The sequence below is a fragment of the Pleurodeles waltl genome, chromosome 12 (genome assembly GCF_031143425.1).
Source record: "Pleurodeles waltl isolate 20211129_DDA chromosome 12, aPleWal1.hap1.20221129, whole genome shotgun sequence".
Lineage (NCBI taxonomy): Eukaryota > Metazoa > Chordata > Amphibia > Caudata > Salamandridae > Pleurodeles > Pleurodeles waltl.
The window spans coordinates 672567973-672595947 of record NC_090451.1 but is presented as its reverse complement, the minus strand read 5'-3'; the positions used below and the strand labels follow the sequence as shown (position 1 = coordinate 672595947).

Genomic DNA, 27975 nt, shown 5'->3' with positions numbered 1-27975 from the left:
ATCTTTTTTCCTTCAAACATATTTTATTTATTAAATTTTTTGATCAAACAAAAGTAGAGTATTGAGAACACAAAGCATGTCACATAAAAAAAATTCCTGAGGGAACGTTGGCTCAACCGGCCACATTGTGACAAACACATTATCGTATAGTAAAAAACGATACATTTATCACTGCAGCTATATTAGTAGCAACAATGTTTCTGTGAGAACTAACAGCTATTCCAGTGAGTGTAACAATCTTGTCTCACCCCTTCCCCACCTCCCCATCCACTTCCTCCTGGGAGTGTCCTACATTAACATCCGGTGGAGAAAGGATTCCCCGCTGTGTGGAAGCACCCATGAGCATTCTGGGAAGAGGGCTTAAACGACTCAGGCTGTGGGCCTGGTGTCAAAAAGCAGCGTTTTGCCCCTCATCAATCTTTAACCGCTCAAACGATTCCAACCTGTCATCTGTATGGGGGTCTGCGGGTGGAGGCCTTATGACCGACAAAAAAGGAGGCCCGTGGGGGAGTGGTGAGCAGGAAAGTGAGGTGCGGAAAGGGGCAAGATTCAAGGTGGATGTTGACAATCTTTCCCATGCTCCTAGAGTCTCTGAAGAAGTTCATCTCACAGGTCCACCGTTGGGCGCCTTTGCAGTCCTATTTTCTAGTCACGTCTTGGGGCGTTCCTCTCTGCTTCCACCCAGCGTTCAACCGCCTGTTTCCACGGTGCACCCGGACGCCATGCAAGCAAAGTGCCCTGTTAATTGATAATGGAAAGATACTGAAACTCTAGACACAGTCTGACAAGTCATCTTTGTGAGCCTTTGCTAAAAACAAACAGGTTTGTGTGTTTACCAGTAAACAGTGCTTAATTTGCAAAAAAATAAATAAATAAGTGCCATGGACCTTGTCAGGAGACCACTGCAGCTTGCATCACCCACTTCCCCGCCAGTGCTGTCAATGACAGTACCAACAAAACTAACAAGCATACTCCTACAAGTGATATAAAATACATTAAAATCACTAATGCCTGCAGTCCAAGCTATTCTTCTAGCTTTGGGTGGCAGTTAGTAATAATATTAATATATATTGAATTATTAAACAACTGTTGTTCTCATCAAAAGAATAAACAAACTGCGCCACCATGTGGCTGGCTGTCATAAGTGCTGATACTGACAGTAAAGTGCTGGTGCTGAACACCAGAAACCACTGGTTCAAATTAAGCACTGCCAGTAAACAGCTTCATACCTAAATTGTCTTTACTTATAAATTTGAGTAAGACGTACCTAAATCTAAAAAAGTAAAGGAGTAGGGTAGCATATTTGAAAAATATGCGATTATACCACAGAACCACGGTCACCTCTGCAGCAAGTGACATGAATCAGTCATAACGAATCCTTCTAAAGATCTCCTGCGAGATATGGTGGACCATCCATTAGGAAGAACATGCTATTTCTATCACAAACAGAATGTTTATATACATGTCCTGTCCGGGCTAGAGTCTGGAGTGTCCTCCACAAACTATAAAGAGGGTTTATGTCTGAAGTGTATGAACTGCTGATTCACCTAAGCACACAGAACAGCTAGATTTTTCCCATAAAGAATGCTGATTAAATTTGGGTACAAGCAGAATATGCATATTTCATTTAAAGGGTGAATATCACAGCCATTGGCAGTTTGTCCTAGAGTGTTTACACTCGTTCTGTATTTTGCAAAAATCTGTCTCACATCGTATAACTCAGTCACTCTCACAGGTTCTCATTTTCCCTCACATTCTCACTGACTTTCACATTCTCTCAGGACCCTCTGTGACTTAAAACACTATAAATGGCTGCAGTCTGTTAGAATCAAATATTGTTTAAGAAACCAACACCTGCGAGCCGCTTGGTGTTTTTAATCGAATCCTGACTAAATTGTATAAAATCTCTAGATATGTTCATACCTCAAACTGGTACCTTGTGGAACTTTTACAACTGCATCACATTAAACCATGCCTGTGTTTTCTTAGACACCCACAGCAGGGTGAGCCTCAGTGCTTTTCTGCACTTGCCTGCGTTGAACTGATGCTGGTGATCTTTGGACATTCAAAAGATGCCAAATGGTCCCATGCCAAGTGTTGACACTTTCACGCAATCCTGACTTTCTAATCAACATCCCACTGCATTATGGACGTTGTAGTTTTGTTTTTCACTTTATAAGTATTGCCCGCAAAAAACTTTACAAGGAAGGATACAGAAGCGGTTGATGGTGTCACACATACTGTTGAGCCACGTAGCCAGAAGCAATATTGGTATTATTTAGTCTGTTTTGGTATATGTAAAGTGTTCACTCATGTACAGGGCCACTGAAATTATGCATTAGGAAAGGGCCAAATTATGTGGCAGGGTTGTGTAAATTATGCCGAAAGAAGAGGCAAATTATGCGGCATAATATAGCACATTTTACGATAGTATTACTTCATTATTTTATCAATTTTACACTTGTTAAACACTGGGCATTAGTTGCACGTCATTAGAACCAGTATAACACTTAAATATGGCAATAAGCAACAGAAAGGTGACCAGTCAACCTTTGCAAAGGGTCTTTCACTGTGCAGCAACACATGTTGCTGTGTTTTTAGTATCTTTTACACTTCTTTAGCTAGAATTGTTTTTTGTGTTAAAATCTGCAGATTATGCAGCAGATGATGAATTATGTGGCAAATTTATAATTATGCTAAAAAAGTGAACTGTTCTTGTGTTCCACACTCTCAGGCATATGTTGCTCACATGCTTCCACATGTACTAGTCACTCGCTCATGTACTGAACGGATAAACATGGGATGTGTCATGATATGCATATTAACTGTTAAGCAAGAAATATATTTCACTAGTTATTACAGTACAGTGACAGATTAAAATCAATGGCAAAAGATCAAATATGGTAATTCTTCCACATTCTGCCTAATGTAAAAAAAAAATGGGAATACACACTTGTAAACCTTGCATTTCTAGACTAAGCGAAAAAGAATGGGAGAAATAAAATAAAAATAAATATTTGTTTGTGACACTCCTAACATCATCGTTCGGACAGACCAATCTTAGACGTTCTTCCCTGTTGCTTCTACAACAACGCCGCATTGTCTGTCGTACCCTTGAGTAAGAAATCAAATCTAGCACAATTTTGCTGACTTTGTTTTCTTGCAATGGCATTTTATGTTGTGTGAATGCAGGTAAATGATGTTTACCAGTAAGTAATGGTTTCATCACCCCCTCAGAGGACCTCCTACTTGTGAAGGTCCTCAGTGACATAGAGAAGCCCAATGGCAGAGCTTGAAACTGGTAATGCTTCCATCTACCAATGCGTAGGGACATGAAAGTAGATGTTCTCCAGATCCAACAAAGCTCATTGATTAATGGAATTATCGACTGGTGTTTAGTCATCCAAAAAGATTCCAATTTGACATATTTGTTCACGGCTTTCAAGCCCAACACTGGTCGGAAGGATCAGTCTGCAACTAGAACCAAGAAGAGGACTGAAGAGACACCTGAATAGAAACCCTCTGTTTATTGAGGGAGTGGAACCATAATCAGCACTTTTTGGATTAGAAGTTTCTCGATCCCTCCTAGCTAACCTTTTTGGACTCTCCCTTGATAATGATGTAGGTCTGGACAAGGCCTTTGGTGTGATATGTGTGAATGAGAACTGATGAATCTCCTGAATGATTGAAAGTACGCGCTGGATTGACATATAACGAGTCCATCGTGGAACAAAGAACCAAAGTCTTGCCCCTACCTCCAAATATTCACTGAATTGACTGCATTTTCCATGTGAGTGGGATTTGCTAAAAAAGCGCACTTCCCCGACTACAAACTCAGCCTTGAAATGAACCGTTGGTGTCCTGAAATGGCAGGAAATGTTTTCCTATAACACAGATTTCTTTCCCTGGAATAACTCTATAAATTATAGAATCTTTTCCCCATATGTTTCCCTAAAAAGAGGAAGCTTCTGTTTTGGGTTCTTGGGATTTCATTAGCATTTATTTTCCAGGCTTTCATCCACAGCGCTCTTCCTTCAGCAACTGCTGCCATCCTGAAGCCACTGATATCCATAAATGATCAAACGTCGCATCGGATAAGGATGTGAAAGTATCTCCATGTGTGCTAAAATCGTAGTTGTACAACCAGTCTCTTCTGAACAGTCATATAATTTCCAAAGTCTTTCAATAGCGCCTGAGTGGCATAAGCCGCATACGTTGTAGTAGTCATCCCCTAAGCTGCAGACGATCCTTTTATGGCTGATTCAACCTTCTTGTCAACAGCATCTGATAATGTTCAATCCTCAGAGGATAAGGACGATGAAGAAGCTATAGATGCCAAGAATGAGTTAACTTTTAGAACCTGGGAAAATGTGTTCAATCAAGTATCTCTTTATTCAGAAACCGTGGCACATCCTGTTTATCGATATCCTTCCACTCTCTCTGGATATTGATCACACTGTGGAGAAGGGGATTATCTACCACGGGCTGCTGATTTATGCATAAACCCTTTTGTCAATCTGGGCTTTAAACTCAAACTCCAAAACATCCCTTATTTGGGCAAGCATGTCTGGAAAGCCTTGCCCAGAAAACATTTCCCTTCTAGGGAAGTGTCTTGGCCACCACCAGCACCCAACTGTGGTTGTTCTTCTTGTGGATCATTAAGAGCTTGGTTAATTGTGAGTTGAATGTCTGCTGTGGGAATCTGAAGCACACCCCCCTCTACAAGAGCCTCCACATTCTTGAACTGAGTACTCTGTAGAACACAGCACACAGGACACAAGAGGAAGTAAATACGCTAAAGACACAACTTCTTTGTTTATAAAGGTTGCCTAGCAACCAAATCTCATTGATCAAAGGAGTTCTGGCATATAACTGAAATAAAAAGGTGCTGCCTGTCTATTGATACACGTGTTAGAGCACAATCGGCCAATGCCAGTCTGTATAGCCTGCCCGCGAGCCACTGTGTGCAGAAATCCACCCCAAACCTCGCGCATGAGCGAGGACTGCAGTTGCGTATATAGGCGTATATAGGCCGTAATAGGAGGCCGTGAGGGAGGAGCTTTCACAGGGTGTCATCACTCCGACTAAAGAAACACTGCATGCTATGTGCCTGCCTGAGGGCGGGCCACCCTCACTAGGGTAATGACCGGAACGAAGCGGTCCTATGAGGGGGTAATCTGTTTTACTGGACTGTGTAGCTTTAAATGGATAACACAAAATTGTGCTTTTACATGATGGGGCTGCTTCAATCGCCCTCCAGGTATTCAACCAAGTTGTGAGTTAATCGTGAATTTATACACACCTGGGGGATTATTTTTTTCGGACAGCCACTTGTGGTGCACGTCCAGCCTTCTGAGCAGGGATGCTTCCTCTGACAGACTTTGCATTCTTTTCTACAGATTAAAAATCAAAGGATTACTCAGACAACAAAAGGATTCTCATCTGCTGCAGGTTAATCAGAAATCTGGCAAACTGCATTAGAAACTAACAGACAGAGGACAGATTGAGAAAGAAAAATATCTACCTGTATGGCGACCACGAACAACTAGCCAAAGATGATAAGAGTATCACTTCCCAAGGACTTCTACCTGCTCGTGCTGTAGCTTGAGTGGTGGGAATTCTAAAGGGTTCATAGATTCAGGCTTGGGGACAGGAAAGCCTTACATAGACCAAAACCAGTGATAGCTTCCATTCTACGTCACCAGCAAGTTTGCACCATTTTGAAATTGGTTAAGGAAAAAGGCGGCTCTTTCAATTTCGAGGGCCGGATAATCTATGTGATGGTGGACTTTTCCTGGGATTCTGCTGTAAAATCCAAGCAATTCTTGCCCCTGAGTGAGCCACTGAGAAAAGGGAATATTAAATATGGCTTGCTAGAACCCGCTGTTATGATTGCAAATGTAGGTGAAAAAAAAAAAACTGAAGTTTTGGAACTTGCGGATTGGGTGAACCGCTCGGATCACATCAATGTTGCCCTGATGGACACAACCATGCATCAGGAGGCTTCCACCATTGAAGGAAACATCAGGAACTCTGACAGGCGCGATACTCTGCAACAAGCTCTCTTGGCAACTGAAAGGAATTTACACCATTGGTACATAGATCAGGGGGTCTGAATAAATGTGTGGAAACTCAACTTCAGGAGAGAGACAAATCTCTGTCTGCTATAAAAGACTGAGTGTGAGAATGAGCCCTGACTCTATTCAGTCAAGTATTCCAACAGATGTGGTATGATTGGCTCTGACACAAGGAAGTATAAGAACCACGTTTATTTTCTTGCCTGTAGCTGATTGGTGTAGAGATTATTTTCTGCCAATCTGTTTACTCTTCACATGAGACAATTGACTGCATGGAACCACTGAGCTGAAATGTTACAGGCTGTGAGACAAAAGGGGATCACGTATGTGCAGGGCCACTGGAATTATGCAATTGTGCGGGCGCGGCGATTTTCGCATACTTATAGATGTACCATTTTGCCACATAATTCATCTGACGCATGATCTGCAGACTTTAACCCAAAAAAATGTTGTTTTGAGCTCAAATGGTTCAAAAGTTACTAAGAAATGCAGCCGCATATGTTGCCGCACAGTGGAAGGTCCTTTGTAAAGCTAGACTAGTCCGTTTTCTGTTGTTTATTGCTATATTAGTGTGTTAAACTGGTACTAATGAGGTGCAATCAATACCCAGATAGTTTTCCCACGTTTAAAAATGACAAACTAATGAATAAATACTATTAAAAAATGTGCTGCATTATGCTGCATAATTTGGCCCTGTCCTGCTGCATAATTCCAGTGGCCCTTCATATGTGTTGAGATTATTATCCACAAATGTTGTTAGTATTACAAGGAGGGGATGTCTGATATATTTCCCCTGGGTGGCTAGTCCATGAATATTCCATGCTTTGTCACAGTGTTTTGTGTACCCTCTCCTTTAAAGAGCAGAGCTGTGGGCCTTTTGAGATACTGATAGGAAGGTAGGCCCCCCTAGTGACACTTTTCTATTTTGTTACATGGGTTTAAGTCTCCTGTGAGATACTTAAGAGTTGTATTTTGTCGGATATTCTCCTGATTCATTGAGTTGAGTTTTGCCTGCTGATTAGAGGTCAAAGTTCAAGGCCACTGATATTTAGTTCAGGATTTGGTACAGAACAGAGACCACACACTTAAAGTTCAATTTGATACTGTTATGGCCCCTTGCATGGGACTGAGCAGTCGTAAAAGAGCTGTTTACGGATTATAGACGTCCTAGTTGATGTGTGTAGTCCAATGCACCCCTGAGACAAGGAATGGTACGTTCCTATTTCTCGTACACGGGACCCTCTATCGGTTGGACTATTTTTTAGTGAGGGTGTCCTATTCCCTACACTGCAGAGCGTAAAGATCACCACACACGGTATCTCCCATCAGTCCTCGATGCACGCGGACTTGCACTTGTGAAATATTGCACTATCTCCAATTTACTCGAGAATGTCAGCCCCCAGAAGACACGCGTATTTTAAACTCTCATGTCCACAAATGCAAGACGGAGAACGCCACAGTCGCTGCACAATTCCTGTGGCCTGAGTTAGGGCAACGTGGCGAGGGCAGATGATGGGGGACTCAGCGATTAAAAACCGAAAGTTGCAGAGGAACGCTCTCTGATAGAACAGAAAAATCAGGGCTCTGACTAATAGGTATACAAATGATTCCGTAAACATTACCAGCCGCAGTTAGGAGGCAGCGAACATCTCTCCCCATCTTACGCACACTGATGAGGGTGAGGAGACGACCTACATTAAAGCACACGCGTGACGAGAGGAAGGCCCAACTCGCCTCACTGCAGATGATGGAGACACTGTGGTGACGACTGAGGAGAAGTGTGGAGATGCCATGTGCCCACCTGTAACTCCCCCAGAGAGAAAGGCTGCCCTGGGGAATGTCATAAAGTATGGAACGGTCAGGGGACCCCTCTACTAACAGAGGCCCTCGAGGAAGTGTAGACCACGGATTCACTTGGCTCAGTTTCCAATAATGCTTTAATAGGTGCTTTCTCCCAATTCGGGAGGGTGTAAGCTAAACTGACAGAAATGTGAGGCACCATGATTACCCTACATGCAAGCATCACAGGGGTTCCAATTAAACGGAGGCTGAAATATCTTGGGTTACAATTGAAGAGGGGACTGGAAACAGGACTGAAGATAATCTGAGACCACTGAGACCTAAATCTGGATTAGCCCTCGTGAGGTGGTTACAGAGCTGTTACCCGTGTGGGAGAGAGCACAATATATGAAGAAGGTTGTGCCCCCCAATCCAGATATGGCCTTGATGTGCTACAGCCGCTGGTGCCTAAATCAGTATAATTGCAGATATTAAGGATTTTGTTTGGGGATGAGGATATCATTATTGGAACATAGGCGGAGAACAGTCAAACTTTTGTGCATATAGAATGAGGGTGCTGATTCCGTATGCATAGATCTACCGGTATCAGTTCATGTGCATGGACCCTGCATTGAGTGATCCACCGCCCCTGTGGGTGAGGCTAGTCAAACGGGCAGTGGGACGTAAGAGGGTGTACAGATATAAATCGCCTAGCAAGCGGACAATCAACCTGGTAATTCTGCATTTATTTCAGCTGTGTTAACAGAGACTTGGGTTAAAATAGATACTTGGCTCCACGCTTTGGCACCCATCTAGGATAATGCAGTTGTAGGTGCTGCTAATCTTGCGAGGAAGGATAAATGGAACGCGGTTGGTGTCATTGAGACACACCATCTGGCAAAGGGGGGTGCTTTTAAACCTTTTCAGAAGTTGGCGGATGAGTTCAGCTTGAGGTGCGTTCAGCAAAATTTGCACTCGACACTGATAAAACACTCTGAGGAGTCATTCACGGAAAATTATACTACCTTTCCCACTCTCACCCATGAAAAACTATCTTAAGAAACAGGGGAATTTGGGTGGTGTAACCCATGGGATGCTGGTATGTTGGTTGATGTCTTGTATTCAACTCACCTGCAGGAGGAACCAAGATCCAGCCGGTAGAGTACCCTACAGTGTGAATACTGGAATCTGGATAGTTGGTCTTCTCGCATGATGGGATATTCAGAGAGGCTAAATTGAAGCATTCATACTTTGAGGCACTGCACGAATGGTACTGAATGCCACTTCACCTACACAAGTATTTCCTTTTGCTTCATGCATAGTGTTGGAGATGTGGATGATGGAACTCTGATGCACTACACTTACAATGGCAATGTCCTGATGTTGGCTCTCACCGGCAGGGAGTGTAGGCCTATCTGGCTAGGGTGGAGGATATTGAACTAGAACCTTCTGTCCGCCTTGAAATCCTTCATGAGGTTTCAGAATGTAGGGTATCCTCTGAACTCAGACGAAGATGGTAGACTCCCTGGCTATTGCTAAGATTTGTGTATTTCCCCACTGGAGAACACCTACAGTCTCATCCCTGGAAGAACATCTGCTGAGGTGTCCAGAATAGCATCATGTGAGCAAACGATTTATAACCTCAACAGTTAGACTGCATGCTGATGGTGCGGAACCATTTCTCAACCATGTTTTGTTTGATGTTACATTTAGATGGTAGGGAGTGAAGACTTTTTTCTAGGTGTGAATTCTTATTAAGGTAGTTGTAAGTTGTATAAAGGGGCATTGTTTATGCTGCTTTAGTTACAGGCGGGACTGGGACTAGTTCCCTTCTTGCCGCTGCACAATAGTGTGAACTCTGAAAGTCCTAATATGGGCAGAAAGGGTTGGTTTCTAGAATACTTGAAAGGGAATAGCATACTTAAGGGCTTTAGGGAAATATTCCAGTATTGACATGCTGAATTGTCATAATACAGTACTGTTGATCTACATGGAAAAATTACTGCATGTTAGTGCTAAGGTATGTAATCTAAACTTATTCCCTGGTTTATTGTGACTGTTCTTGTACTTGCACATGCTGCCTGTTACCATGCTTAAGAAACAGTCACTGCAAATGGAAACTTGACCTCCAAGGTTGCTGCCTCCAAAATACAATAATCTCAAAACGAAAAAGTGAAGTATGATCTGCATCCCTTATAACAAAATTTCAGCCTTTACGAGGAAAATCATGACAACCTCCATAAATGAGAACACTGCAAATGAAGGGAGATTGAAAGACATTGAATAGGAAGAAATTGATCCTGATCTTTGGAACTAGGGATGCAGGATGACAGGAACTGGCCTTGGCTGCCTACACCTATAGCAAGGCCAAAATCCAGTAGAAGTACTTCATACCATGGGATAACAGCAGCTTCTGAGGAGCCCTCACCCCTGCGTGCATCTGCCGGGTCTCCGAAGAAGTGCCACGATTCTTTGGTATCAGCCTCCTTTAGCCAGACCATCCTCAGCTATCATAATATTAAGTACAATTAACAGTAAAAGAAAGAGAAACTATTATGGATTCTAAGAGTGAGTCCTCATAACAAATTGATGATCAACAAACAAAAAGAAAGAAGGCAGATAAGGCTGTTGTGGGCAGTGCCATCTAGGTCAAATCAGAGGAAATCATACAAACAAGGATTTTTTAGTCAGAGGCCTGGTGCAAATGTCCTCAGAGTAATGTCAAGTCCATAAAATGTTTGCGTACAGATGCAACCCATTATGAACAAGCTTTGCTCAAATCTGACCATCAAGTAGCAATTTATCTTGCATGCAGCAGGTATTTTTTCTGAAAACTGATTCTACACTGGGGTGGGGGCCTAAAGCCAGTTTGACTCTGCTGAACCTAAGCACACCTGCAGTGGTGGATTTTCTTTCAGGCACTTTTAAGTCTTGGTTGTCTTTCGGAGCAGATTTTTTATTGGAAGTTGCCATCTTCTTGGTCACTGCAAAGAAAACACAAATATTAACTTTAGGTCAATGGACAGGTGGCCTATGCTTCTTTCTCTCTTGTTCCCCAAGTAAGTCAAGAAAACCTTTCTTGTTTGATTTTGGCACAACGCTCAAATAGTTTATATGTGTGAGGGAAAACAGTCAGGATACAGTTCACATAGGACATGAGAACAACATTATCACATACACACTCCATTTGTTACAGTATCTGTCAAGTGGCTGTTTTACCTTTACATGTGCTGCACTATCCAATCAACCCAAGCCTCATCTAAAAGGTGGTCAGAATGAGTGAGAATGTTTCTTGTCTGCCTTGCCATTTTGTGGGAGAGATGGTTTACAAATTATTTCACTGGAGGGGCAGTAGTTGCAAACCAGCATTCGGAGTCTCGGAATGGTCTGCACTAGCAGAGCTCAAACCAAATTGCTTCAATACAGCCCTGGAAAATGTGAGTAAACTATTGGGTCCGAACCGCCGAAATTGGAAGTTGGAAACATGTAGCTCCTTAGCCCAACACCCCATTTATCCAAATGCTCCTAAAATACAAGTTCCCATAGAGTGACGTTATGCAGCCCCCGCTAATCTGATTCACCAAGTTCAAGGAGTGCCATCAACTCCATGCATTGCTATACTTAAAGGTATAAACATGGGGTCACGCTAGACTAACTATTAAGCTTCAGTAAGGAGTACACCAACAAAATAAAAACACTGAAAGAGCAATTTCCCAAATAGCTACCCTTAACTATTCTCAAACACAGCAAACATATGTCAGTCAAGCTATTGCTAAATCAACAAATCCATCTCCAACTAAAAGCTGCCTGATCAAACCAAAATGCGGATAAACCTAGCACAACCATGTCCCAAAGCCTCACCAAACAAGCCTGGCCAAACCATGGTCAACACAAACAGCATATTCTACTCGATTCAAAGCATAGACCAAGGAGTTAAATGAGACAACTTAACATAACATAAATGAATCATGCCAACCACCCCAGTGCCAATGTAACCAAACACAGTGCAACTAATGCTAACACTAGCAATCAAGTGGTGTCCTAATCCCAACGCAACTTAACATCAATGAACCCAAAACATCAATAGAGGGACAATCTGGCCAAGAAACCCAATTACACTCAACTGAATTTCAGTCTTTCCATGTCCAATGAAAGCAACACCAAGAAACCCAAAAGAAACCAGTTTAGTGTCAAGCCATCTCATAAAAGTGTCTATCTATTAGACTGCAGGAAATCAAAACTACACCAAACAGACTATTGTTATCCATGCCAACACAAATGAGTATTTTGTTACTCTTACAACAGACACCAAATATTATACTTATGTTGCTTTAATAAGGATGACAGACAAATATGCTACTGCATGTACAAACTTTATCTTTTGATTACACTCATGAGTAACATAGTTAATTAAGCTCGTGTTGAATATTACATGCACAAATCCTCGACTATGATGTGAATTCTGTACTGATGCATTTATGTTATATGTTGATAAAATAAAATACAGATATATTTAAAAAAAAACGCCCTGCCAACCAGACTTTGATGGCATAAATATGTACTGACTGTCTCCCAGAAAATGACTTGTAGCAATGACCAGGAAACAAATATAAGGAGAAGGAAAACCCCCTGATACAAAGCTGCACCGAAAGTCAAATAAATGGCAACTGAGTGATGCCTAAACCAACAGAAAGTAACCCAACCTTAATCCAACTACTGCTAATCCTTTTCTTTTAAGAATCCTCGTACAGGAAACATTTTATTTAAAATGACTGCATGTCACCAGAGCCTGGGCACACTTGAAAAAGTGTCTATATATAATTATGCAAACTTTCTGACTGTCTTTAAAACTCACCATAACAAACACCATATTTTTATTTAATTTCTTAGGATGCTTAATAGAACGCTGCAAGATAAGGAAAAAAGAAGTGAATTTTACTTGTACGAGTGTTTAATTTCTTAGGTTCAGATCTCTATTGTTAGTCTCTCTAGGTAGGAGGGCTGCTAACAAAGGCTTTACCGGGTAGTATGCAAAAATGTGGTTAGATTGGAATCTTCATCTTTTAGGCCCCATTACAACAGATATGATTAATGTGGTGTTTGTCACCTTAGTTTTCATGCTGAAAACAGAACAAATATAGCTGGTAAATTAATTCCACTTACGGTACTCTGCATCTGTTTTGTTTTTGTTTGAAAAGTGGTGGATGCCTGCAGTGTTTCCTATAGGTCAGGGAGAATTGGAGACCAGCACAAACTGAAGCACCAGGGACCGTATCACACAAAGTGGTCCAGGGGCGCAACAGAACTTTGTGCCCGCTGTGCACGCCCCCGGGGCACTTTGGTATTACCAAATGGGCCGCAGACACTTGGGCCGCCCCTTCTGTGATACAGATGGCGCTGGGGCACATGTAGCGCCAGTGCTATCGAGAGAGGGCGTTCCCTCATTTGCATGGGGGCGTGGTCCCATGCAAATGAGGGAATCAATTTGCCTCTGCGCCTGCCCGTATTATGGACACAGGTGCAGAGGCAAATATGCCTTTAAGAGGCAACCCTTGGGAGGGGGATAAAGGGGGTCCTATGGACTCCCAGACATCTCCCTGCAGGCGGGTACAGTCACTCACTGCACCTGCCTGCAAGGGGATCTCTCTCTCTCTCCCCTCTTGAAAGTGCAGGCGGGTTGTCACCTCCACAGTGAAACACAGAGCAGATTAGAAGCAGCAGCTCTGCATTTCACTTGAATGCACTGGCCCCAAGGCAGTGCGACTTCGTGGCTGCCCTGTGGGCAGGGCATTCACGATAATAGGGTGCACTTTCCTTGTTTGTGCCTGGCACACCAGTTTTAAGGTGTGCTGTGGCGCAAACAGGGAAAGTGCACCCATATGGTAATGTAGGCCTAGATACCGTGATATTCTCCTTGGTGGTATACTCAGCCCACGCTAAACACTGGTTCACGGAGTTACTGTACATAGTATTTCTATGTAATTAGACCCAAACCAAATCTTTTTAGGTTTGTACTGGATTCTACATTGCAAGTTCGGCAAGCTGCTCCAATATCTATTTCACTGTTTCTAGTTTCAGTTGTCTTTCATATGAAAAAACAGTTTTTTGGGAGCACTTGGAAACTCCTGCTTTGGTGGAGCAGTTCCCTTCTGGGAGAGTCATCTGTGGTTTCCCTAAAATTCACAGTGTGGTGATGGGTCATAGAACGGGAGCTTCGCCATGTGAATATAGGGGAGCTTCAGAAAATGAATTGTATAAAATGTTTGATCTGGTATCAGTGGCTCCGGGTGCAGCGGGGAAAGAAGGCCCTGCGCTGGAGCTCTGTGAATGTTTTCACTTCTCTACTTTGCCTTTCACTATACAGGTTGCTAAGGTCCATTTTGTTATTGATGTCACCAGGTTTGGCCTCATCATGCCTAGTAACTGATAATTGCTCTCGCTGTCAAAAAATCTTTCTTGTCTCTTTTATCCTCTTGTCAGCTGCAGTAAGGATCCTCAATAGTCTCTTGGTTTGACGAGGTATGGTGAGTTCTGAAAACCTATTGTGACACCAATCACTCGATGGACGCTTTAAAACACCATGCCTACATCCGTCATTGAGGGTCAACCACAAAATACTTCATGTAGACTTGTGTGAGGGTTAAGAAAATTCTCCAAGTCCAAGCTATCCTAGGTTACAAACTCATGACAACAGACTTTATCCATGTCTTTTATAACATTTTTCTTCTGTGTGAAATGAACTCCACAGAATTCCTGGTGATTCAGCAAGAAACTGAAAGCATATGTTTATTAGATGATATTTGAGCAAGTTTTTTCATCTGGATATTTTGTTGAATATCTCTATGTTCGCTTGTGGTTATTAAGCCAGTTATACGTATATGTATTTCTGTTTTTGAACTCTCAATATTTGTTTTAACTGCTTCATGTTCCTTTACAGCTACTTGTTGCAACGGTATGGTCACCACTTTATATAAAGTAAATTAAAGTTAATTTATAAAATGACACCAGCAAATACCATATAAAACACAGGCAACCAAAACAAGGTAAATTAGGCAATTCAACAAAGCCGAGCGAAGTACCATCAAACCAATAAATGCCAACTCAAACAGTTAAAATAAACTACATTGAACTTATACCACCTCCCCAGCACAAATGAAAATGGACTTCAACAAATAATCCAGCCAATAAATAGCCGAACACTACTTACAAAACCATTGGCACCCAAACCAAGAAGAACAACACGAAGACTAACCTTGTCAATAAAAACAAACCAGCAGCAACTGAGACAATATTACTGTCAATATACCAATGGAAAAGGAATTGAAGGCAACCAAAACTATGGCAGCCTAACTACCTCCTGCCCAAATATCTGGTAGAGGTAGAGACCTTCAATGTTTTCCTTTACTGTAACCTAATTGTGTGGTGCTCAACTTACCAACTAATATGCTCTTGGGGTTGAGAGATGGCGATCTAGACTGTCATACATATTCCTACCTGTGTTCATCAGCACTAAGTTATGGCAACCCACTGAACTGACCTTGAAATACTTGAACCCTTGGTATGTATGGAGTCAAGTCCCCTGCTCTTTACATCTGTAACCTAGGATGTAAGCCGTCTCCTGCATACAGTGGCATGTCTCGCTTTGGGCTCTCCATCTTGCATTGGGTACTGTGCAATGTTCAGTTCACTGATCTGAGAAGGTTTGAAGGTAAGTCACCCTTGCCACATGAAATGCAGATCACTGCACATCACATCAACAAGGGTTTAGCTCGCTGTGGTATCCTGCGTGTCTGACTGGACGTCTCCATGGAATCCCCTTGTCCTCTTGTTCAGCCATGAAACGCTCATTCTTGAACTAATCATAGATGCACGCAGCGCAATGCCCACTATCTATCAGTGGACATTGCGCTGCTTGAACTGTAAAATGTGTGCATGTACACCCACCATCTTTGTAATTCAGAATGTTTCTGAAAATGTGTATTAATGAGCGCTGTTGAAGTAAAACTGCAATTGAAACTGAACAAGCCATTTTTTCTATGTTTGTTTTGTTTAAAAACAATGCACAAATATATCTTATAATGTAATGCACTGCATCTACCTTATCTCAAACCAGGAAGACTATAACATGACTGCTAGGTAACTCCCTCCTCCTATGTCACTGTACCTCCCTACACAGGAGCAGATGACAGCCCTCTTTATCATTAGTACGCTGTTGAGAGCACAACACAAAGTGACATGTCCCGAGCTTTCTGCTGAATGTTGCAGTGAAATCCTTCTCTACTACATATTGGCCTAGAGGATGTGGTCTTAGGTGATCATCAAAAGCAACTTATATGAAACACTCACCAGATGGGGTCTTAGCTGGGGCTTTTGTAGACTTCCCTTTAGAAGCTATGGGTAGAAAGAAAACACAGGTGGTTACTTTGTACATGTCAGAACTTTCTGTCCTTCAATCTGACCTCTGTCTCTGCGCCCTGAGAAAACGAAACGATAATTCTCACTCCCCAGGCCTGTGCCAGAGAGACCGGCCTTTGTACTGTTAGAAATCCTGGCAAGTTGTTGGGAGAGTGGTCAGAGATGTTTTTGCATTCCATAGGTAACCACCCCAGCCACCTTTCAAAGAGGGGAGCAAAACTTGCAGTGAATATATAAATATATGTATGCACACATATATATAGAGAGAGAAAGCGGAGAGAGAAAGAGAGCAAAAGGAAGGGAATAGAGTGGTTTTATATTTTCAACTCCATATCTACACACATTGACAATATATTGTCAAAGTACATCAAACTACATATATAGCTGTATAAGGCTGTACAGCCTTACCTGCCAGCACCAGTCCTATGGTTGGCATCCCAGATCCCGCTCATCCACTGAGGCAGAAATGTTTTGGCGGCAAGCCTCTCAGTACACAAATGTATGGTTAACAAATTGGAACCTTCTTCCTTTCCACCTCATGCTCAAAGTTGGCTGCTTACAATTTTAAGAAGCTTGCAGCCATCCTGTTTTTGCCAGCACATGGTTCTGCTACTTTTTAAGAGGAAGTGGTGTGGCTTCAGTAGTTCTGGAACACTTTCTGACAGCCCTCTTCCCAGCCTTCCCTATCCCATTTTGTAAGCACTCCTAAACACCTGTGGTAGAGATGCAAGGGCTGTACAAAACACCCCAGTAAAGTAGAAACATGTAAATAAATTACCTGAACATCCACCACGTGAACTTTCCACTGATTCTGGGGTTGCTAGCTGAGTCTGGGAATCTAAAGACAAAATCAAGGCCGAGGTTGATGAATTTCTTAGCCATAACATACAGGCTTTAAATCAGATGGTGATGGAAGAAAGCAGATTTATCAGAACTGTATGTAAATAAGTTATAAACATATTGGATGGAATCTTTACATTATAAGTGAGGATGTCTTTGTACATTGTACTTAAGAGAACTCAATTTGAGGCTACGAAAGCAGCAATGGGGGTGCTGATGCGAGAACACAGCAGTTTGGAAAGACTTTGTAAACAAGGATGTGTACTGCATTACATGAAAAATGTAACAATAAAATGATATGGGTATGTTTGCTCCATCACCACCAGAATGATAGTCCCATTCATTGTTCCCAGTAGAAAGACCAAAGTCTGTGTTAGTGCAGACACTGTATATACCTTGGGCATTGGCTCTCTTTTTAGACATACTTCTGGTTTGCCTCGTCCTCCTGGAAAGCATCTGTTCTTTCTTCAGTTTCTCCTCCTTCACTGCAAAGCAAGTGACAGAGAACAATGGTCACCGAAATAGACGTTTGGAAAAGATGGGTCTTAAAACATTGTGGAACTGATATTAGACTGCCAGGAAGACAGCCCAGGACATTTAAAGTGAGCGTGAGTCCTGGCAGACTCATTTAGATATTCACAACTGGAAGATTCAGTCAACATCCAATGGAGAAGCTTGGCAGCTAGTGAGGCGGGTGAGCATCTCTCATGGAGGGAGTGGGTATGTGGCTGAGCCTGAGAGGTGGGTGGGGAGTAAAGTTTGGTATTCTTTGGGGATCTCCATCAGTCATTTGCAATATTGTATAGTCATCTGAGATGTTTAGCATTCTTTGGGTCATCCATACATGTATATGGATGGTGGCTGATCCCCCACACCAATGTCTCTCAAGGAATTCATTCAAGGGTCTTAGGTAACTTGACACTATGCATCTACTCTTCAAAGCCATGACACACCTTGTTGAGTCACGGCCATTGAAGTTTCTTGTGAATCACTTTTTTGGGCAACAGGATGCTCTTTTTTCCACAATGTTAAAATCCATTGGCTAGTATATAATCAATGAGATGCAATGGTTCATTCTATTGATAGACCACAAAGATTAGGTATATGCTCCATTAACTATTTCTTTGGGTAATGCTAACTGGCCCACTCTTTAGGGCAATGAAATGCTCTATTGATCCACCATTATTTGTAATTGGGCGTGCTAATGACTTAAAGCTCTAGCAGTGGGTCACAACTGACCCACTTCATGACAATGCGATAATCCATTGACCCATTTTTTAGGACAGTGAGCCCTTGGTTGGAGCTGTAGCACAACAGCACACTCCTCAGGGCCAACCTTCTTTGTACACTGCTGTGTACGGAGGTGCGCGAGGTACAGTAATTTGAAGGTGGTGCGTAAATTCTGAACCTCTTATGTCTGCTAACATGTCTCCCAGAGCGGGCACATTCTGTGAGGAAAAATAAAGTGCATTCAATTTGGAACTTTAAAGTTGTCTGATTTTAACTTCTTATTAAACGACCCATCCCCAGCTGCCATAAATAAGGCTGTCACAGAGTTCTGTGGCATTGCACAACAGATCTGACGGGTGGACCGCAGGAGGTTCTATAGAGAACACTGTTGACGGACGTAAGGGTTGAAAGAATGTCCATTAGCAGCAATAAGTGGGTCAGTAATTTCCCATTTTCCTAAGGAATGGGTCACTAGAGCTTCCCAATGCTTACAAAAATATATCATTATAAAGCCCAGAGATCCAGGTAGGTATCCTATGGTAGTCTTTCGGATGGTGCTACGTGTGTTTAGCAGTCATGGGGGCAAAGGACCTCTGTTGGTAGGGATGACAGCAGGAGCTTACTGAGACAACTTCTAGTCCTCTGCCAGCTTCTTACCACCCTTATGATAGAATCTTAGTTATCGACACGGAGCACTTGGCTTATCCACAGTGTTCACAGTTTGTGCGCGAATAATGATAAAACACCTTGTTTTTACTTAACCTTATGGTTGGCTTGTACAAAAATCAAATATGCCATTTCATGCAGCTAATTGGTCACTGTAATTCAGGGAAAAGCCAAATAGATTTAGAGTTATTTACCTGCGTGGTCTATGTACAGGGGTCAGAAATGTCTGCACTTAGGCACATAAAAAGGCAAGCATCGCCAAAGCCACAAGTCTGGCGTTGGCTACCAGCCTTTTGACAATTCTTGCTTTGTTTTATCATGGGCTTTTTAAACATTGATTGTTCAGGAAGCTGCCGGCCCATCATCAATCTAAATAATCACGCTGGCTGAAGGGACAAATGTTTTTTTGATCTAAAAAAGCACAATTTTGCCTTGGTACTCCCTCGCACTACTTTGTGTGTTGATGTACTCCTTGTGAAAGGGCAGCAAGCCGTAACTGATAGTGATAATGGCTGACGTGGGCTGATACATTGCCACTTGATGGATGCTGGAATTGATGGAATTTAAATGCGAACGACAGAACCACAGGCTAATGGAAGAAGTCTGGCTGAAAACCCCTATAGGTAACTATGTTTTACACATAATTTTAGTAAAATCAAAAGATACTTAAGAAATCTAATTGGTCTGGTATTGGCTGCAGCCACTTGATTTTGGGCAAAGCAAGCAAGTTAATAGCAAGCAAGCAAGAAAGAAAGCAGGCCAGAAAGTCAGAGTAAGACAAGAAGAAAGGGAAAGCGAACAAAAGAGGAAAGGAAGAAGGTAAGAAAGACAAAAGCAAGAAGGTAAGAAAGAAAAAGAAAGAAGGTTGGAGAGAAAATTAAAGAAGGTAAGAAAGAAAAAGAAAGAAGGTAAGAAAGAAAAAGAAAGAAGGTAAGAAAGAAAAAGAAAGAAAGAAAGAAAGGAAGAGAACGAAAGTAAGAGTAAGGCAAGACAGAAAGCGGGAGGAAGGCAAGAAAGAAAGAAGGAGGAAGACAAAAAATAAGGAAAAACAAGTAAGGCAAGAAATGACAAAGAAAGAGGAGGGAAGAAAGGAAATGAAAAAGAAAGGGGAAGGCAAGAAACGAAAAAGAAAGAGGAAGGCAAGAAACGACAAAGAAAGAGGAAGGCAAAAAAAGAAAGAAATAAAAAAAGGAAACCAAGGTTGAAAGCGAGAAGCAAAGACAGAGGAAAGAAAGAAAAATGAAAGAAAGAAAGAAAGAAAGAAAGAAAGAAAGAAAGAAAGAAAGAAAGAAAGAAAGAAAGAAAGAAAGAAAGTGTGCAAAGATAGAGCACCCTCACGCGTGTATCTTCGGAGTTCATGTGAGCTGCTGGTATGGTGTGAAAAAGCACTTGTCACAGAAACAATGGCTGTTTCACAAGGAATTCACTGCATTGGCAGCAGAAAGCAAACAGATAAAGCTGGGTGGTGCTCTGTGCTTTCATCTGGTAAAGATAAATGCCCTATTACATCAGGCTTCGCAAACAAAGGCAACACTAAAGTAGTATCAAAGTAAAAACAAAAACCTTAGCACTGAAGTGAACTACCTTGTGTCGTAGGAGCTGAAAGATGGGGTGCGGTGTTGCTTCAGCATGCCCAAAATAACCATACTGGAGTTAAGGAGGTGAATGAGCAATAAAAGTGCTTTTAAATTTTGTTTTTATCATGTCACATTTGCTGTCAGTTGAAGGACAGGGTTCAAGTGTCAGGTTCTGTCTTCTGACAAAAATTGCCACTTATTCTTTTAACACGGAGACTGGTGTTTACTTTTCTTTCTCTGAAAGCAATGTTTTGTAAAGTGAACTAACTGACAACCTTGCTGGGGCACAGGGAGTGTAAAAGAAAATGACTTCGTTTTTTCCTAACACACAACATTTAAATACCTGCAAAATAACTGTGCAATAGTTTTACTAATATATCAGCATTTAGGTAGTTTTGGATGGGAAAACTCTTAAGTACCAGAATACAGATAAAAAACAGGACCCAGTCTGCTGCTGGTGTCTGACACGGGACAGATTGGGCACTTTGGGCCTGATTACAACTTTGGAGGAGGTGTTAATCCGTCCCAAAAGTGACGGTAAAGTGACGGATATACCACCAGACGTATTACGAGTCCATTATATCCTATGGAACTCGTAATACGGCTGGTGGTATATCCGTCACATTTGGGACGGATTAACACCTCCTCCAAAGTTATAATCAGGCCCTTTGTGTAAGGCAAGTGTCTCTTAATTGACTTTGAGGGTTTCGTTTGAGATATAGACCTGCTAACACATGTAATATGGTAAACAGTGACATGAATGGATAACTTCCATATGGGAACGAACACTGCCCGTGTGAGGCTGACAGGTTCTACAAGGGTGGTCTGGAAACCAAATTCAGCCCTGACAAAAATGAACAAAACAGCCCCACACTGCAGAAAGCTGTGGCTCCGATGGGGCTTTAGTAGCTTTGCTAGGTCATGGTAGCCCATCCTGCTCTGAAGGTTGCCCCCTGACACAATGCCAGAGTGGCAGAGACAGAATGGCCAGGCCACAGAGGCATGAGAGGCACTGAATGCTCGAGACTGAAGCCTGGCTCAGCTTGAGGTCCTCTTGGACTCTTCACCCAAAAATAAACCGTTCCCGAATGTGACTTTCACTTGGCCCTCTCATCTCATTGTCCAAGTGCCTTCTTCCCCCATTCCATTTAATGTTGACAAGGATGGTATGCACAGCTCACATCATATTCCAATGCTCTAAGTACACTCACACAATCTAGGGTTATAAGTAAGGTTGGTTTCCAGAATGGCCTTTGCAGACTTTCAGGTGTGTTTGCGGGTACCCCTTATAAGAACACCTGGACAGGGGTAACCTACTAGTTAATGGGTTAAGCATATGAGAAACTGGAAATAGTGAATACACCGAGACACACGTTAGTAAATTATTAGTGTGATACCAGCTGACAATTTGCAAAATAAATGTTAGAATTTATTATCATCTCTTAACAGGTTATTTAGGGTTAATAATACACGCCTTAGGATGTGAAAAGCACACCGATTGTCTTTTCACCCAGGGAGAAGGAGCAATCTCTTCTTTTATAGAAGTGATCACAATCTGGGATATACGTATAATATAGTGCACTCAGCCAACACTACACCTCTCCAGGTCATGTGAAGGTGCTTATAAAAAAGATATGACGTATACATTAATTTGAAGGCTTATATCACAATGACTGCAAATCGTTTTTAGTATGATTGAACACCCCAATTAAGATATCTAAAAGTTGCACAAGTGGATACTAAGCGATGCAGCCCATTTTTTAATATACAGTGATTTATTTTAATGAACTTAGGAATTCCTGTGCCTTTTGTGAAAGGAGTCACCTATGTATGCGATGTGCATACAGCTACTTTAACAAAAATGTATTGTGCAATTTATATGTATTTTCCTCACCCTGATGAAGTCACTGGGTACACCCAAATGACGAAACTCATGTCGGCTGCGACTGGAAATTGAAACTGAAAGAAGCTTTTGGAAATACAAAGAAGATCGACACGAAGGATTTTGTAATCCATCTATTTCTAAATGCCATTTAACCCTTGAAGTGGTGTGAGGGCAATGTCCTGTATAAAGCTTTGGAATGTTGATTCCTACATGAGGAACAAGAGGGAAACTGTCCTCCCTATTCAGGAAGCCTCCGTGGTGCATAATATATGTGTAACTGATCCTATTATTGTTGAAACTCACTTTTGATAAGACATGGACTAGGTTGTGGTGTATCCCACAAGTCATGTTGCTACCAATGCTTGTACATCCTAGTCCAGTGGCATCTGCAAGTTGCAGTGAGGTATATGGTCTCAGGCGGGAACAAAGTGCCTAGGGATGGTTGACTTCATTCACCCTGAAGAGCAAAAGCTGGCCAACAATAATCTAGGAATCCCCTTCCACTTGGCTACTATTGCTTAGGTATTTTCAGAAAAAGGCATGCTTAACATCTGTGTTCTCAGCTTGCAAGAATTGGTGGTAAGGCCCTTGAGTGCTGTCACAAGAATCACAAGTGAAAGTTTTTGGCAATGGTTCCAATCCACGCAGCAATGGCAATTGCTTTGCTTCTGCTTGGGGTTGTGCTACTCAGTCGAAGAGATGCGTTGGTTCGGCTCGGATGTGTCTCTCAGCAGAGAAGATGCATTAGGTCCGCTGGGAAGCACCTTAGACCCACTTCCAAGAGTCCAGGACTGGGGTGACACCACTTGGCAGGGTGACTCCCAGACGGAGGAATCCAGGTGCAGGGGTTGGAAGTTTGTTATGTCCCTGAGGCTTCAGGTCAGGAGGCCAGACAACTAGCCCTTGCACTAACTCTGGGTTCAAGAGATGCAGGTCCAGTCCTCCTCACCCAGGCAAGAGGACAGCAGGCAGCAAATCAGCACAGAAAAGCATAAGTCCATCAGAGTGCAGTCCAGCAGAGTGGCAGTCCTTCATCGGCATAGCAGTCCTTCTTTCTGGCAGGGTATCCACAGGTCCAGTGGTGCTATCTGAGGTCCTTCCTTTATACACAGTTGTGCCTTTGGAGTGGGGAAAAGCATCTAGGGGCATGCCTTTGAAGTGCATAGATGTCCTGCCTTCCATGCCCTGCCTCCAGACTAACTAAGTGGTATGTAGCCCTTTGTGTGGGGATAAGACACAGCTTACTCAGGTGTAAGTGAGGCTGGGTCCAGCTCCTTCCTCCCTCCTGCCAGTGATGGCACATTCAATCACACCTAAGCTCCCATTGTGTGTGGCTGTCTAGGAGGAATTCACAAAACCCAACTGCCAACTACATCCAGTCATGTGACCAGAGACAGAATGCAGGCCCCAAATGGCTAAGGTAAGAAAATGCCAACTTTCTAAAAGTGGCATTTTCAGAACTGGAATTTAGATTCTCACTTTACCATGAGTTAGAATTTTAAATTACGATTCCAGAGACATCAAACTTGAACCAGCTATATTTGAAATTACATATACAAAAGGATAATCCCAATGTTATCCCATAGGAGATATATGCCTTGCAGTAGTGAAACACGGATTTAAGTGTTTTTCACTACCAGAACATGTACAATGTAAAACTGCGTGCCCTGCTTTTTAAATACAGTGCCATCTGTCCTCTGCACAGCCCAGGGCAGGGCTCGAAAAATCATAAAAATTTTACTAGACCTGCAGGTTGAGTAACTTAAATAATCTACTTGACCTAACTGTAATGTACTTGACCCGTAAACGGGTCTCAAATTGTATGATCCTAGGCAAAAAGTTTACAGAGTTGTCTTTTTCTTAATTCTTACATATGATTGCACCTTCAACTATGTGAGCTCAGCATTTCTGCAGTACAAAAAAACCTTTTTTGTTTGATTAAGTGGATTAAAGTTTGCTGCGTGCATCACAAGAATCTAGCTCACATACCCATGAGGTCTAGCCCACATAACCTAGGACTTCTTTTAGTTTACTAACAACATTGCCATCAGGGCAGGAGTGTTTCTCAGTTTGTTTAAACACTCAGTTTTAATAAGTATATTACTAAACCATGATGTGGTAACATATTGTCATCTACACACAGTAACTTTCCACGAAATGTCCAAAAAACTCTCCACTAACTTGCAGCTTTACGGATAAAACTATATAGCATATTAACAATCTGTGAAAATTGGGTTTTGGAAAACATATCCATTGCACATCAACATGTAAATTATTCTGATTTGTTTTCATCCTATTAAATAGTTTTTCATCACACAGGAATATAAAAAAGGACTTTCACAACTACTGAAATATATTTTGAAATGTTTGCACAGTTGACTTAGTCATTTAAAAGTCGTCTGTTAGGAAAAACCTGAAACCCTATAACCTTTAATTATGCATTCTAAGCAGCAGGCCACAAAGTTCACCTTACAAAGCCCTGGAACTCTGCAGTCAGAAGGAAAATTAATTGTAAGAAAAACTGACTTTTGACCTCTGTCTGTGAACACGTGCACACACAGGTGTGCCAGAACCACCAGTCACCCCAAACATCAGTCCCTGCCCTGCCACAGCACCCCAGTCCTCATGCGCAACACCCCTACCGTTCCAGAGGTGAGACACACACCCAGACAGCCCCGCCAGTGTACCTCAACCTTGCTAGGCTGCACCCCGCCTGCTCCATCAGTGGGACAGCTCTGCCAATGCACCCCAGTCACGACCTGCGTTATCCTCCTGGTATTTCAGTGCTGAGGCCTGCGAGCAGCTCAGCCGGTGCACCTCAATCTCCCCCCGCAGGACCACTTCCGGTCCATTACTGGGGCCCGTACACAGCTGCGTCGGTGGACCTGGACCCGGACCTCATAATTACTTGCTGTTTGAGGAGCGAGGCCTATATGGAGCTCTGCCAGTGCACTGCACCCGTGAGTTGTAGGATTATGTGGTCTTTACTACCTACATAAAGCCGTCAAAGCACCTCTAACAGTACGTAGCGCCTCCTCCTATTTCCGGTTCTAACCCCACAGACGTCTGACAATGCACCTCAGTCCTGTGCACCACACAGCGCCCCTGTGATTCATTCCTCCACAGGTGTTCGGCAGGGCTTCCGCTGTTCCACTTCTTTAAACATTTGTTATTTGTTTATTACACTAACGCTTCACAGCGCTATATAAAAATGGAAAATAAAAATGCACCGTTAAAGGTGCACCGCGCCGGACACCTTCGCGCTGCAGGACCATCCATCCTCCCAGCCGCCCTGTAGGCGGGCGCTGACCACTCAGAGACCACTCCCCGGGCCCCCGTGCGCCCTCTTACCCTCCACTAGCGCTTGGCGCAGCTCCTTCTCCTGCTGCTTCAGCCTCATGCCGCTCAGGAGGCGCAGGACCACGAAGGGCGCGTACTGCGCCGTGTAGTGGGCGACCAGCAGCTCCACCACGTCGCAGGGCAGGGGGGCCTCCTCCAGCTTGGACTGGCACACGGAGCCGTAGGACCGGTAGGTGGTAGACTTCAGCAGCACCTTGAAGGTGTGCCGCTCCCCGGCCGTCAGGGCCTGCAGGGCGGTCAGCAGGCAGGCTCTGGTGTCCATGGCCTCTGGGGGGTCACAGTCTGCAGAGCCAAGAGCTCACAAGACCGGCAGGGAGGGTTGTTTTTCACAGAAGTGGCTCACGAACTCCGCCGCGGAGACTGCTACAGAGCGTGAAAGTCACGCCCAATGAGGGATACTGGAACTGGCTCCTGAATTGGAAGCGCAGGAAAAAGCGAAATGAATAGTGAGCCTCCTGAGCGGCTTCACGTCTATTAATGAAAGGCTGGCAGTAAGCCCAAAGTATGCATATGTGACCAGTCAGCGCGGAAGTCCCCAGGAAATTAATCCGAAAAGGTGATGTAACCTTAAAAACTGCATTTCGGTATCTATTCTGAGCCTTTCGCAGAAGGGCCGACACTCTCAGATGCAGAGGCCCTGGGCAGTGCCGGGGTGATGAAAAGCTGAACTCTACACCTTTTTATCACTAACTTCACTCCCTTTCTGATTTAAAGTGGGGGGGATTAAAGTATCTGGGGTTCATAAAGAGAGATGTACGGCCCTATTGACAAATGCACAGCATTGCTACCTTGTCACACTCTTAACTACAAAAAAGAAAGGGAATGGTTTGTTTTGATTTGGTTAGCGCCTTGAACCCATTCATAACATCAGGCACTAACGAAACAGAAACCTGGATGAAGAAAATGCTATATTATGTCATCAGGTCTCATCAGTGATTATAATTAATGACCCAGCCCATCCGCTCCCCAGGAAAGGCATGAGTAAGCTCGGCTATATGCTTGTTTACGGCACATATTGGGCAGTTGGCACATATTGGTCAGTTCTCGGCAATAGAGAAATACAGCCCAAAGACTTCAAACATGGGAAGGGAGCAGTCAGAAAAATTAAATACCCCCTACTTCGAGCGAAAGCTCTTATGGCACCTAACAAGCGAAGCAGGTCATCGCAACTCTCCCCAGAAGAGTTCTTTTGTCTCTTTAATCCACACATCTATCTAGTCATCCTTTCACCCACCTGCTGCCCATCCATATCAAACCTATGCATCCATCCCCAAACCCAAGAATCCATCATCTATCTCTCCGTTCACCCTTCACTCATTCATCCTTCTGCCATTCCTTTCAGTCCAGCCATCCATCATCTCTTTTACTCACCCATCCTTTGTCACCCTTCTACACTAAACCACTCCTCCATCCACCCATTTACCATTTCACTCATCGTCCACTCACTCATCCATGTTTTCACTCACCTCTTCACCCACCCACCCTCTCCTCCACTCATCAATCCATTCTTTCATTCTTCCACCAATCCTTTTATCCATCCACCCGACCTTTCACTCATCCATTCTTTCACTCATCATTCATCTTCCCTTTCATCCATCCAGTCTTTTGCTTATCCATTTATCCACCGTTTCACTCCATCCATCCATCCTTTTACCCCATCCGTCTCTACATTCTCCCTTTCACTCATCCATCCTCTCACTCATTCCATTCATCTATGCACCCATCCATTCTCTCACCATCCACCCCACTTTCACTCATCCCTCTATCCATCCTTTTTTCTAACCCTTCCATTCCATCCACATATCCACCCTTTCACTCCACCAAATACAAATCAAATCCATCCTTTCACTAATCCATCCATCCCTTTTCATCATCCATCCACTCTTTCACTCATCCAGCCATTCACCTTTTCATCCATCCACGTGCCATTTCCTCATCCATTCTTCCACTCATCCATGCTTACAACCATCTTTTCACTATTTATTCATCCATCCACCCTCTCACCCATGCACGCTTCTCACACTCACACTTATGGATGGATGATCCATCAGTCTTTTCACCCACTCAGTCAACAACCCATCCACCCACCCACCCTTTCACGTTATTTATCAGCCTCTGTCTGCGAGCTGGAGACAGAAAAGGCCCA

The 27975-nt window shown here is 43.0% G+C and overlaps 1 protein-coding gene across 2 annotated transcripts; it reads right to left on the bottom strand.

Moving 5' to 3' along the window:
* Positions 1–15: 15 nt before the first annotated feature.
* LOC138268697 (uncharacterized) lies at positions 16–26293 on the bottom strand. Of its 2 annotated transcripts, XM_069218613.1 has the most exons (7): positions 25821–26293; positions 17507–17596; positions 17050–17109; positions 16203–16247; positions 10751–10840; positions 5303–5393; positions 16–738 (listed from the first exon to the last, which is right to left on the bottom strand). In XM_069218613.1, exons 1-6 carry the CDS (start codon positions 26089–26091, stop codon positions 5311–5313), a joined length of 639 nt encoding a protein of 212 aa, XP_069074714.1. In that variant the 5' UTR covers positions 26092–26293; the 3' UTR covers positions 16–738; positions 5303–5310. The 2 variants fall into 2 exon arrangements, with proteins under 2 accessions (XP_069074714.1, XP_069074715.1); XM_069218614.1 differs by lacking the exon at positions 5303–5393.
* Positions 26294–27975: the final 1682 nt, after the last annotated feature.